Source organism: Barbus barbus (assembly GCF_936440315.1).
Source record: "Barbus barbus genome assembly, chromosome: 25".
NCBI lineage: Eukaryota > Metazoa > Chordata > Actinopteri > Cypriniformes > Cyprinidae > Barbus > Barbus barbus.
Window position 1 is genome coordinate 21,234,125 of NC_136753.1, and position 13,021 is coordinate 21,247,145.

Below are 13,021 nucleotides of genomic sequence, written 5' to 3' on the forward strand. Positions count from 1 at the left end.
GGGAGAGGAGGAGGGAGGGCCGAAAAGGGGATGTAATATGTTGGAGGGGACACGCTGGCAGCAATGCACGTTATTTCTGGTAATGCGAGGTGGATATGGTAACATATGCAACAGATGATAAAAACACAGACAAGACCAATATTCTGTTTCCTCTACTAATTGTCTCTCAAAAATATCTCCTCAGCTCCCACTGTATAACACATGCTACACTGTGCTTGGTTATGTAACACATACCTCTAGTGTACCAACAAGGAGGTGCTGATGTGGGTGCACCACTCCTTTACCCATATATATACACAAACTACACTGAGTCTGAAGGGCATTTAAAAAGGCACTGAAAAGTTCTTACTAACCAACCATAAAGAGAACACACACACACTGGGGAAATGTTGTAAATTATTTGTAAACTATATGTGTCAATATATGAAATATTCACAAAATCCTGTATTTGCTATATGAGTCTGCTGATGATATAAACATGAGAATACTGTGCAACGCTGTGAATATTGCAAAGATATGATTTCACAATATTTTGTAGCATCTCTGATTTAAGAGTGAGAATGTTAAAAATGATATGTAGCATCTCTGATTTAAACTTCAGTAGCAAAAAACAGCAGTAGAGCTGGTAAGCTTGATTTAATTCTGGGAATTAGTTTAAACTGCCTGTTTAATGAATGAATCAGTCCAAAAATCAAAGATGTAAAGATTTGTTTGCATCATCCATTACAAATGTTCAAAGCAGCAGTCTGCATGTACTATTACAGTGTTTTAGTAAAATAAATTATAAGTATTGTTATTTATTACTTTGTATTTTTAAACTGGTGCATATAAACTAAAAAGTTAATCTAGTCAATTGTGTAAAACAATTAAATGATTATTTCACCATTTCATGTATTTTATTTGCTTTAGACATTTTGAATAGCTTATGGAAAATGAGTCATCTCATTGCAAATACTTAAATATCAAATTGAAAATAGTTAAGAGACTGAAAAATATTGAGATATCACTTATAATCTATATCATACATCCCTAATTCAAACCAAATTCTTCACATTGTTACTGCTATTCTTGCCCTCTCTCCGGCCAGGACTCCACCAACAACAAAGCTAAATACACTAAAATAAGCAATACCCACCCAGCAATACCCACTCTGTTCCTATTTGATACGGAATAGGAAAAATGTAAACAAACAAATAATGTTTGTACACATCAGAAGTATCATTGCCTTAAATTCAGGACAGTATTGTACATTCTAACACCGGACGATCACAATTTACCAAGCGGATCACTTCAGTATGAACAGTATGATCTTTCCAATACCATTTCTAACTAAAACTAAAATGTTAAAATGAAACATTTGGACTTTTTTATTTTATTTTATAGCTTTACTTCTATGATTTACATTTTTATGATTTGAATGGGATAGTTCACTCAAAAATGAAAATCCTGTCATCAATTACTCACCCACAAGTTGTCCCAGACCTGTATGAGTTTCTTTCCTCTATTGAACATAAAAAGATATTGTGAAGAATATGGATAACCAAACAATTTTTGGTCCCCACTGACTTCCATAGCATTTTTTTCCTGTACTATGGAAGTTAATGGGGACCAACTACTGTTTGGTCACTATCATTTAAAAAAAAAAAAATCTTCTTTAATTTTTCAACAGAAGAAAGAAACTCATGGATCAACTTGTGGATGAATAAATGAGAAAATAATTTAAACTTTTGGGTGAACAGTAACTTTAAAAACATGCATTTAAACCCAAAATACAAACAAGAAAATAATATTGCGAATTGTTAGAAATCTTAATTTCAACAAATTAATCTCAACAAACATCTTTACTAACAATACCATTATTATTATTTTTTTTTTATAAAATCGCAAATCCTTATGCTTATTTGTTACTATATCATCTAATCTGTTCATCCATCCAAACATAGGTATAAGTTTGCAAGTTTGATTCACCGACTTCTATCCTCTCTGCACTTTTCCAAACATTCTATCAGGGATGATATAGGCTCAAAGCTCACTCACTTTCTTGTTCAAATAGAAGGGGTCCAAATCCTCCAGGGGCACAGCCAACATTTTAGAAGGGACGTCCCCGTAAATAAAGGGCACACTCTTCCCCGCTTCCAAGTCTGTGTTGGGCTTCGGTTTGTTGTCATCATCGTCATCACGGTGACTGCTGTCGGATCTGGGCTTAACAGGCTTTTTCTTCTGCTCCTCAGCGATACGCTTCTCGATGTTGGCCAAAGACTCTGGGGTGAACCTTTTGAAGCTATCGGGGCCTGGCGGTGCAAGCAGCGGTGCAGCCATATTGTCATCCTGCAGCAGAGTCCTCTTTATTTAGAAGCCATTCAGGACAGCCAGCTCTAGGAAAAGGAGGGGAGAGGGAGTTACCCAGACAGATGCAGAAACGGAACAATGAGGAAACAAAAAGAACAGAAATTAAAATTCAAAAGCAAATAATGACACACCTAAAACATTTCCACTTTTCAAGCATATTTGCGTGTGTGTGTGTGTCTGTGTGTTTGCAAACTATCCATTGATTTCAGTGGCCTCTGTTATTGGTCATCCTCTTTTGCAGCTCTCCCTCTTGCTCTTTTTCTCACTCTTACACTCACACACACACACATTCATTACGTCCATTAAGAAGTAGATGACCAAGCAGAATAATACCAAATGCGCTGCAGCACTGGAGGCTCAACCTGTACGTGTGTGTGTGCATGAGAGAGAGAGACAGAGAGAATGTACATTAAAGGGTAAGGTCATAACTGCATTACTGCCCTTCTCAACCCTCTGTGATGACCTGGATTATCGAACTAATATTCCAGCCCATGATGTCATCAAGCCATTCCAAAAAAACATCATATTAAACATTCAATCAATTCAGACGTACTCAATCTGTCTCTTCCAGATTTATCACGTAATGTCATTGTTCAGATTGAAATCACCACATTTAATCAAGTGTTCGTGGATCGCATATCATAAACTCTCCACTTTACTCATTTAATACAAAGGTTATACGTTAAACACACTATGCTGATTAAACACTTTCTGGCTTTTTCTTCTCAGACAACATAAAATGGAGGATCCTTTACAAGAGTTCATCTCATCATGCAAATGTCCAGTTACTCAAGACAGCAGTCTTAACCAGTTTAAAGGTAACATTATTGTCAAGTCATATTTGTCTTTTCACCTTGCTGTTGCAAAGATGCATTTGTTAGCATTTGTTGACAATGAATCTTGAGCACAGGATCACAGGAGAAAATCTTGTTTCTGACTGCATCGCCTAACCTTAATAATACTGAAAAAAACAACACATTATGCGTCTGTTAATAAAGACTGTTATAAAGACACTATAGAACAGAGAATACTGATAATAAGCAAATTCAACAAAATGAACTGTGCTCCTTTGCCATTTATTTTTGAAGCGACAGACCTGATATATTGATTAGTCAGCCAATATTTGGCCATTTTGAGATGAACTCTGTTCAAAGTGTTTCAATTCCAAAATCTACTTATCAATAGATAATAAACTATTTCCTTTTACATTTTTGTGAATTTTGAGTACAATTTGTGTAAAATAAATCTAGTTTAATTCTAGTATTTTTGTGTACATCTATCTAGATAGATAGATAGATAGATAGATAGATAGATAGATAGATAGATAGATAGATAGATAGATAGATAGATACTACCATTCAAAGGTTTTTGTTTACGGTTTCTGAAAGAATTTCAAAAAATATTATTTTTTACATTTTAAAATAATCCATTTTAATTAACTTTAAAAAGTAATTTATGCCTGTGATATCAAAGCTGTATTTTAAGCAGCCATTATTCCAGTCTTCAGTGACACATTATTCTTGAGAAATACTTCTCATCATCAACAAATTAATTCTTGTAAAATAAATTATTTTCTTTTCTTAAGAAAACTATTAAACGGTACTGTATGTGTATGCATACGGGTATGTATATATAATATCATATATACCTTCTTACACAGTTGCAACAAATACAAAGCAATGTTGCAAAAATAACTTTACTCCAGTAAAGCAGCATTAGTCACTCTTGCAAATGACAATTTGTAGAATTTACACACTACACTTGATGTACAACAAGTTAACAAATTAACTTTCCCATAGAGTTTTGTCAGTGAAGAACAATCCTTTTCAAGGAGATTTATCACAAATGTGAAGGGAAAACTGACATTAGTATTACTTATTCACCCTCTCCTGTGTTCCAGGTGTGTGTCGCAGAGTCAGTCCCAGCCTAGTCCCTCAGGCTCCACTAAACTGGGCTATTCCTTTTCCAGAATGTCCCTTTACAGGCATTTTCTATTGCAGGGCTGACTTTCATTTATGATCCAGTGATCAATGTAAAATGTGTCCTTTTCTAGTACTAAACTAATTAGACAAGCAAAAACAAGAAAAGCATATGAGCACATAAGCACTTCGTATAAGTGCACATAACCACTGATGACATGATGCCCTCTTCCACTGATTACTGAAGCTGCATATTTGCAGACCATCATCTCCACACATCCACATATCTTAACTCATGTAAGTGCTGTATGATGTGTTATACAGACATCACATTCGTTCACATTCACTTTCAAAAATATTAAACCTAACAGCCCAGACTAACGATTCTCTTTCACTTGTCTTTTTGCAGGATTGTTTTATATGATGTCCAATGCTGAATTCCTGTTCTCCATATCCTTAATGACACAGTCTGTTAATTATTTATACACCAAAAACGGATTCAGTTAAGTCAGCACCGGCCAAATCAATAGTGAAGTGCCCACGGTCACGTGGCATTGCTCTTTATGATTGGCGACTTTATCACCATTAAAACAGAAAGCTTCCTGATCAACAGCAGACTTATGGCAAGTCATTTTAACATTTATTCCTTTAAACTAGCATTTATTTTAAATTACTATTAAGCAACCTTATACTTTACATTCAATTAATGATGAGATAGTACTTGTTCAGTAAAAATAAGTAATTATTTCGTTAATTTTTAGTTCAGAAATCAAGTATTCACTTTCAACAAATGTTTTCCAATCACTGCTGGTGACTTGATCCAGTTTTACTAATAACTATTTATTAGGTAGTATAACTCCTCAATATGATGGGTGACTTTATCACCATAAAAAGGCTTCCTGATCTACAGCAAATCTATTATAACAAAGACTTTTAACATTTATTCATGTAATCTAGCATTATTTAACAATCATCTATTTTAAATTACTTATTAAGCAATTATTAAGGAATTATAGAATTGGATTAAGGATTCCAATTGTGACTAGTATTCATATTTTTCATTATTCAGTATTCATTAGATAAAAAAAAATCTTTGAAACCATTTTCACTCAGAAACTGCTAGTAAATTTCACAAATAATTACTAAGTAAAGGCAAGTAGCATTTAATTAAACATGAAAGTTTTACGTAAAAGACTGAAATAGTATTCTCTTATAAAATGTACTCCAATATTATTTATGTTTTTATTTAAAACTTTTTCATTAGACACTAGTTGTTTATTACAATTATGTATTGCTTTAATCGCTAGCACTTATTCAGAATACAGTAGCAGTTGCAATTAGTATTTCAATCGTTGCTGGTATATGATCCGGTTTCACTATTCATTATTAGAATGTATTATCAGTACATTCATTAGGTAGTAGAACTTACTAGTTAGCCTACTAGAATGAACTAGATGACTACTAGAACTAGATGACTACTTATAATGAACAGTCAATAGCACATTTGAAAAAAAAAAGATACTAGTCACTAGTGGATCACTTACTCGTTATTAATATTAAGTATGTAAAAAAACAGCATGAATAGTTAATTTTAATGAATGTTTGTTAACCCAGCTTGCCATAGACACATTAGGTAAAGCAACACAGTAACTCTCTTTTTTTTTCAAAAATAGACTGTAGACATAAGAAATACAAAGTAAACACTATGACGTGCGCTTGCTGTTTCCAACCTCCAAGTCTCCTTCCTGGGATACTGTAGAGACGCCTCCGCTCAAGGTGATACATCAGATAGACAGGCCCTGACAATATACACACACAATGACCTTAACAAAACTACTGCATTTGCTTTCTTACAGACTACAGCGTTTTGCCAACATAGGTTATAGAAAAAGAATATGCTGTTTAATGGTACGTCCACTTTTCGATTGCCCCAAGTTAAACACCTACACGTTAAATCCGAAATAACCAGTGCCATTCGACAGGTTAAGCTACTTACGTGCCTTCAAGCAAAGTCATTGCGTGCTCTCATCTCTGGTAAACTGTACGCTCCCGTCCTATCGCAAAGGTATTCCTTATCAAGCAAGAAAGAGGTGTCGTATGTTTTTAGGAAGCCGAGATAAGTCCGCTGTCTTCTAGATGCCGTCGAATGAGTCTGAGCGGCGCTGTCCGTCCAGCACCGCTCAGCGCGAGCTCACGCTTGTACTCTAGGCTAGGCGATAAAAATCACAGATGCTGCCTCAAGCCACGATGAAACATGACTTTTCCGTATTTGATGCCTTTAACGAAATGATGTGGAAAGCGAACGCTCGGCCTCTGGCACTGTACATCGAGGGGAGGGGAGCTGCACAGCTGTCACGAGGACGAACCTCACCGGCCTATCCCGTGCGGAGAATAAAGGCCGTAAAATCTGACTGTAACTCTCTGTTTTTAGATTTCAACACACATAAACACACAATTATGTCCTTTTCGACTACATTTAGCCATCTCGCCATTTGTCTTTGTAATACTTGTTTGGTTGCGCCAACATTAACATACACCCCATTCAGGATACGGTCCTCGTCACTTCAAAGCAAATATAATTTATAAAGCAAGAACATACTAAAACTGGTTCATACTTCCGCACCTCACAGGTATTATGCAATTTCTCCTCCTAACAAGCTTTGCGCATCTGAAGGCGCTACATGTTATGGGATTTGCAGATCAGTATGTCCAAGTTTGTTTGCGGTAATTATGGCATCTGTACGTAAACGCGTGGGCCCCACGCTCTCGACTGAAATACTGCAGTGGAGCTGAGGCGAGCTCGCGCAAAGGCACGAGCCAGCGAATCAATCTGTGCAACATCTACATCTGAATGCCACTGACGTCTCAGACAGTTGTGCATGCGATGTTTTATTATACGTCTCGATTTCTATCCCGCTAGGTTTCAAAAGCGTTTGCATCTGAACACTTCAAGAACATTTGGGACTCTGTCCGCTCCAGCACCACACCCGTGCAGTAAGACCGTCCTCTCTGTGATTTAACCCGCAACCGCGCACACGGTCGGGCGCATCATGCCGCTAAAGCTTCAAGGAGGAGTGAATGAGAAAACGAGGGTGGTAGTCCCCCGTTTTTAACGGAATAAACGGAAACGCACCGAATCTAGGGAGTCCAGCCCAAAGAAGTATGGCGAGGGTGACTCGAAGGGAGGGGGAATGCAGGCGCAGGGGGACTACAAACTGCCACATTAGTGATTTTGACATGTTACGTTGCAAAAAACTGTCATCTTAATGCTGAATACTGCGTCTTACGGCAGTCTGTCCGCACAATATTCCCATGCAATAAAGTTGGCGGTGGTCGTACTTGCCTGTCCCATGGTATGCGTATGTTCTACATTTCGACACACACACTAATGTTATGTTTCCAGCGCCATGCAGGCCAACACCCTCATTTACCTCAGTCAGACTTTTCCCCTTTGCATAGCCTCTTTTTGATCAGTACTATAGCTGTAAGTAGTGTCTGGCGTGTTAATTGGCGTTTTCCTGCAGCAAGCCTATCCACATCTGTGAGCAGAAAAGATGCTGAGCGCGAGAGACCGCTCTGCGGCAGATGAGTCCAGGTATGAGACACGCTCAGAACAGGCTATAAACACCTGAAAAACCCACCACACTTGCGCTGTAGACAAGAGAAAGTCTACTTACTTTTTCCGCATTAAGAGCTATGCATGTAGATCTTGCGTGCCTAAGGATGTTTAAAAGACACAGGAGAAACTGCGGATGTCGCCATATTGTTGCCGCTATCTTCCTTCCCAGTGCGTACGGCTAGCCTGCATAATTGATGACTCTCAGCAAATTGTTAGGGAGCGTCTGCAAGTACCCTACTTCCGACTTCCGTACTGACCGACAGAACGCTGCACCGTAAGCGAAACAGCGCTAAAAGGGAATATCAATCACAATGATCTGAGTCTAATTATATTTACCACTTCTCAGTCAAATTAATCTAATCTGCTCATTTCTGTTCCAACAACTGTCTCAAATTGAATCGTTAAAACTGAATCAGGACTGTTTAATAATTAAAAAAATTAATCAGAAAATTGAATTTGATATTGTTCATTGTGTGTTCTGAATGAACTTCCTAAATTTGACAATATAGAATTTTATTAAATTTTTTTTAAATGAAAATTTAATTATGCATTGGCAAATTTAGGAAGTGTATATATAAATGGTGACATTTCGATGTTGGCATAGCCTACTCAAGGTACATTTCAATATCTTCACTATAATTACTTGGAATAATTCTGCTATACACAACAATTGTTCCTACAGAAACTTATTTGAGGTTTTGTATTTTTTTTTAAATATCTGTGAAGCAAAAAGACACAAAGAAATAGTTCACCCAAAAATGAAAATTTGCTGAAAATGTAGGCCGTTCGATATGTATATTAGTATATTTCTTCATCAGAACAGATTTGGAGAAGTTATGCATTGCATCACTTAACCAGTCACCTCACCAACAGATCATCTGCAGTGAATGGGTAATGTCAAAATGAGAGGTCAAACATCTGATAAAAAGAGCACAGTAATCCACAAGTCACTGACATGACTTCTGTTCGGTTAACATCTGATGAAGCAAAAAGCTGCGGGTTTATAATGAACAAATTCATGATTAAGACATTTTTTTTAATTCAAACTGTTGCTTCCAGCAAAAATACTTTTTTTGTTTGTTTGCTTTCTCTAAGTGATTTAGTGCAAAAATTCTCAAAATCTATTCTGATTCTAATTCATCTATATTTTGAATGGCCTGAGGGTGAGTTCATTTTTCAGCAAATGTTAATTTTTGGGTGAACTATTCCTTTAAAATCTCTACATTCTGAGGACAAATGTAGTGTTTCTAAAGAAATACACTGCATGTGGGCATGAAAAAGTATCTTTGGCATTTTAAGTGCAGTGGTCAGTGCAATATTAGACTGTGGCATTGCATTTGTGGGGTTGGTTCAAGCAGTGTGGTTGAGGAAACAGGTGCATGGTCAAAGGTTGCAGGCAATAGTTAATCTTCCTCTAATCCTTTTAGGAAGTGACAGGAAACAACAGCTTTAGACTACCTCCAACTCCCCCTTCTGGGCCACCTGAGCATTTTTTTCTAGTCCTCACTGATGAGCCTCAAGTGGATGAAACCTTGCTGTGCAATGCACCACCAGCCATGTCTGTGTTTGGTCACTGTCCTTGGTGCTGAAGCCCCACTTTGCATGTGAGCCAAAAGGGGCACAGAGGCATCTTTACATGACACTGTCTGCAGAGTTGATGAATAACGGAGTACGTTTTTATGTGTTTGCAATGTAAATTTTTTGGGACTGTTGCCTGCGAGTATTACAGGATCTTACGGTGTCTGAAGATATTACTGTAAAACTAATCCCAAGTAAGAAAACCCTAAATCCTAATCTCAGTCACCATGGAGGATTTTAAGAATAATTGCATTTGACAAGAAGATAGATAGTAATGTTTCCATAATGTTTGCAAGAAAATAAAATGGAATGCTCCCTAATGTTTGAGAACATTCAGAAATTTGTCAATTTATTTGTCAGGGTTGCTAGATAGATAAACTAGAAAAGCAAAATAAAGAGATATTTTAAATCTGAGTTGGAAACTAATTACTTTAAATCATCATTCTTGTCTACTGTAGTAAAAGGCGATGAGTAATCAAAGACATTAGATTTTTAAATAGGTAAAGTTTGCTTAAGGTGTATTACAGTGCGTTCAATTGACTGTTCTGTTGTTTAATGACATACCGACTGTTCAGCTGACAACATTTCTTTCTGTGAAAAATTTTGAGTGGACAAAAACTCAAAAGTAGAGAAATTTTTTTTTTTCACATTTCGTAGTTTCTCGGCACACTGGAAAAATTATTAATTGAACTTACTAAATTGTTTAAGGTAAGTGGTTGCAATAAATTTATTTTAGCTACATTTAAATAAACAAATTTTGTTGAAAGTTAGTCAACTAAATTTGTTTATTTAAATGTAGCTAAAATAAATTGATTGCTTAAATTTTTTTTTATAAATTCAATGAATCGTTTTTTTTCAGTGCAGCAGAAGTCGTCACAGTTGGGTAAACTTCTATAGCAGTGAATGGCAGACTACCAATTTTTGCATTTCCATTTGTTCAAATATCAAAAGAAAAACGATTATAGTGTTCTCAAGACTTTCAAAAAACCTGCAAAGAGCGTTCAGAAGAGGGAGAAGATTTAACTTTTTTTGTAATTTGATGCAAAGGTAATATAATACAAAATGTAGTGATATTCATAAATGTACAACCCCTTTTTTTTCCTTGTTTTTTTTTTAAATATAAAAAACTGGAGGATTTACGATGCTGATGACCGTTGAAACGCGTCATCACAGCCAATTGGTCATGTGATCAGAAGGCCGCTCCATGTAGAATAAGCTTATATTAGGTATAAGCCTTTGAAAAACATTTTTAAATATTTTTTAAACATTTCTCAAAACTACTATTTATTTCTTCGAGGGTTACTTTTAGTGAGGAAAAGAAAGGAGACTCCACTATTATTATTTATACACGGACGCCATCTGGCGACAGACTGGAGCACGGCCCGTCTGGAGTATATCACGTGCGTCAAAGACGCGGATTGGTCAGTTGTCACAAGGTGCAACAGCTACTCCCTCTCGTCTGTTTAATTTAGCCGTTAGTGTTCCAGATTTGTCCTTAAAAATGACACTGTTTATGAACGCTTGCGCTCTTTTAGTCAAAGTCCTCACTCTACCGCTGCACATTGCGGAGGTGGTTGGACTTTTGTCTTTCTACAAACGCGTCTTTCCTCTAATCGTCTATAAAATCTCGTTCTCCTACAATGATAAAATGAACGAAAACAAAAGGGAACTATTTCGAAACTTGGACAAATTCTTCCCCCCGAAAGGCTCTCTGCGCATCCTGGAGCTGGGCTGCGGATCCGGGGCGAACTTTGAGCACTACCCGACGGGCTGCAGGATCACATGCATCGACCCCAACCCGCATTTCCAAAAGTACCTGGAGAAAAGTATGGCGAAGAACGATCACCTCGTTTATGACAGCTTCATTGTGGCTTCGGGGGAGAATCTGAAGGTGGTGGAGGACGACTCAGTGGATGTTGTGGTGTGCACGCTGGTTCTGTGCTCAGTCCAGGATACGCAGAAGGTTCTGCAAGAAGCAAAGAGAGTTCTGAGGCCTGTAAGTCAGTGCTCAGGTGGTGGAAGTCCAATATTTGATGGTATTTCATAAACGATCTCTTATCATCAAAGAGTAACTATTGATAACATTACATTTATTTGAGATGAAAGGTAACACAGCATTGCGAAACACACCGTTTGCAGCGATTAACCCATTGGAAACTGCTGTTTGTTTTAGGGCAGATATCACCATACAGATTAGGCTGCTGTTTTTAAATGCTGGATCATTTTAAGCTAAACAACCTATATTCAAATACACAATTATGGGCTGAGAAATATAATTTTGCTTCTTTTTTCTTTCAGGGAGGTGCATTTTTCTTCCTTGAACATGTGGTGTCTGACACCTCAAGCTGGATTTACTTTTTTCAACATGTTCTTCAACCATTCTGGTAATATAAAATTATATTTTACTTATGATCTCCACTGAATTTTAATCACTTTTAGAATAATAATAAGTTATTTGTCTCAAGCTAAAGTAAAAAAAAAAATAAAAAAAATAGGGTAAATTTCATATAGTGGTAAATGTAAAGCCAAAAGACTATGTTGCAGCTTTGAAAAAATATGATTTGGTAAAATACCTACGTAAATATAGCAAGAATGTGCTTTCAATCACCCACACATAACTTTTTTTTTTTTTTTGCTTTTACTTTGAAACTATACTCTTAACAATTTTACATAATGATGGAATAATTGTAACAAAGCATATGACCACTAGATTAAGAAAGTCTGTGCTTTACTTGTATGTTTTCAGGTACTATTTCGGTGATGGCTGTGAGACAACCCGTGCTACTTGGAAGCACCTTGAGGAAGCTGGATTCTCTGACCTGCAGCTACGTCACATCCAAGCTCCTCTGTTTTTTATGATCAAACCACACATTGTTGGTTATGCAGTCAAATAATGAAAATTAATTTTGCCAAAAAAAACAACAACCCAGCAACAACCTTCATTCAAAATTGATTAATTTCACCATCCATTTAAATGTTTTTGTATGAAAGAGCAATTTGTATTAAACCAAAAAATAGAAAGTTTTTGTTTAATGCGCAAAATCTCCAGACTGCATTATATATTTTATATTGCTGTATCTTGTTGCATGAGTATCCTATTTGTAAAACACATTACTATTAAGTTCAAGTTCAAAAATACCAGCAGGTAAAAAAAGCTAAATACTTTTTATCTACATAAAAAGGCTTTTGGAGATAAATGTGGGCCAGCTTTTGTGAGGTTGTGGTTAATGCATAAAGGACCCATAATGCCATCTTGTGGTTAGGATAAATTAATAATTGCTTAGTTTTGACTTCATACTGTATGCTTTTGTAATATAGTTAAATAAATATACACTTCTGACTATTAAAGTTCCTGTTGTTAAACAGATTGTAATCAAAAGGGTGATTCTCACGAAATCCAGGTTTAGAAGGGTTCAGGCATCAGAATTTTTAAAATGCCCTTGAAGCCAATTTTCTTTTTGCACATATAAGATTAAGGTCTGAACTTACTATAACCATCATTTTTAGAAGATTTTAAAAAAAATTCCTATATAATTATTTACATTTTTTAGATGAA

At 36.3% G+C, this 13,021-nt stretch overlaps 2 protein-coding genes across 5 annotated transcripts in view; one reads left to right on the forward strand and one right to left on the reverse strand.

The window, feature by feature from the left end:
* LOC306844692 (sodium channel protein type 8 subunit alpha-like) overlaps window positions 1-2,375 on the reverse strand; it is a 55,387-nt gene extending 53,012 nt beyond the window's left edge. For 3 of the 4 annotated variants that reach the window (XM_079377010.1, XM_079377009.1, XM_079377008.1), the window contains exon 1: window positions 2,038-2,369. In XM_079377010.1, the coding sequence (XP_079233136.1) occupies window positions 2,038-2,319 (282 nt within the window). In that variant the 5' untranslated portion in view covers window positions 2,320-2,369. Of the gene's footprint in view, window positions 1-2,037 lie in introns of all 4 variants that reach the window. The other variant, XM_079377007.1, reaches the window with a different exon arrangement.
* A 7,950-nt stretch (window positions 2,376-10,325) lies between these two features.
* Window positions 10,326-12,601, forward strand: LOC306844720 (thiol S-methyltransferase TMT1A-like). The gene is made up of 3 exons (XM_079377071.1): window positions 10,326-11,461; window positions 11,764-11,849; window positions 12,212-12,601. Exons 1-3 carry the CDS (start codon window positions 10,967-10,969, stop codon window positions 12,357-12,359), a joined length of 729 nt encoding a protein of 242 aa, XP_079233197.1. The 5' UTR covers window positions 10,326-10,966; the 3' UTR covers window positions 12,360-12,601.
* Window positions 12,602-13,021: the final 420 nt, after the last annotated feature.

What these genes read in the sequence shown, in the direction of transcription:
- LOC306844720 (XM_079377071.1), top strand. Translation starts at nt 10,967, where the DNA reads ATGACACTGTTTATGAACGCTTGCGCTCTTTTAGTCAAAGTCCTCACT. An exon ending in CAAAGAGAGTTCTGAGGCCT is followed by an intron (nt 11,462 to 11,763) that starts GTAAGTCAGTGC and finishes TTTTTCTTTCAG; the next exon opens with GGAGGTGCATTTTTCTTCCT. An exon ending in CATGTTCTTCAACCATTCTG is followed by an intron (nt 11,850 to 12,211) that starts GTAATATAAAAT and finishes GTATGTTTTCAG; the next exon opens with GTACTATTTCGGTGATGGCT.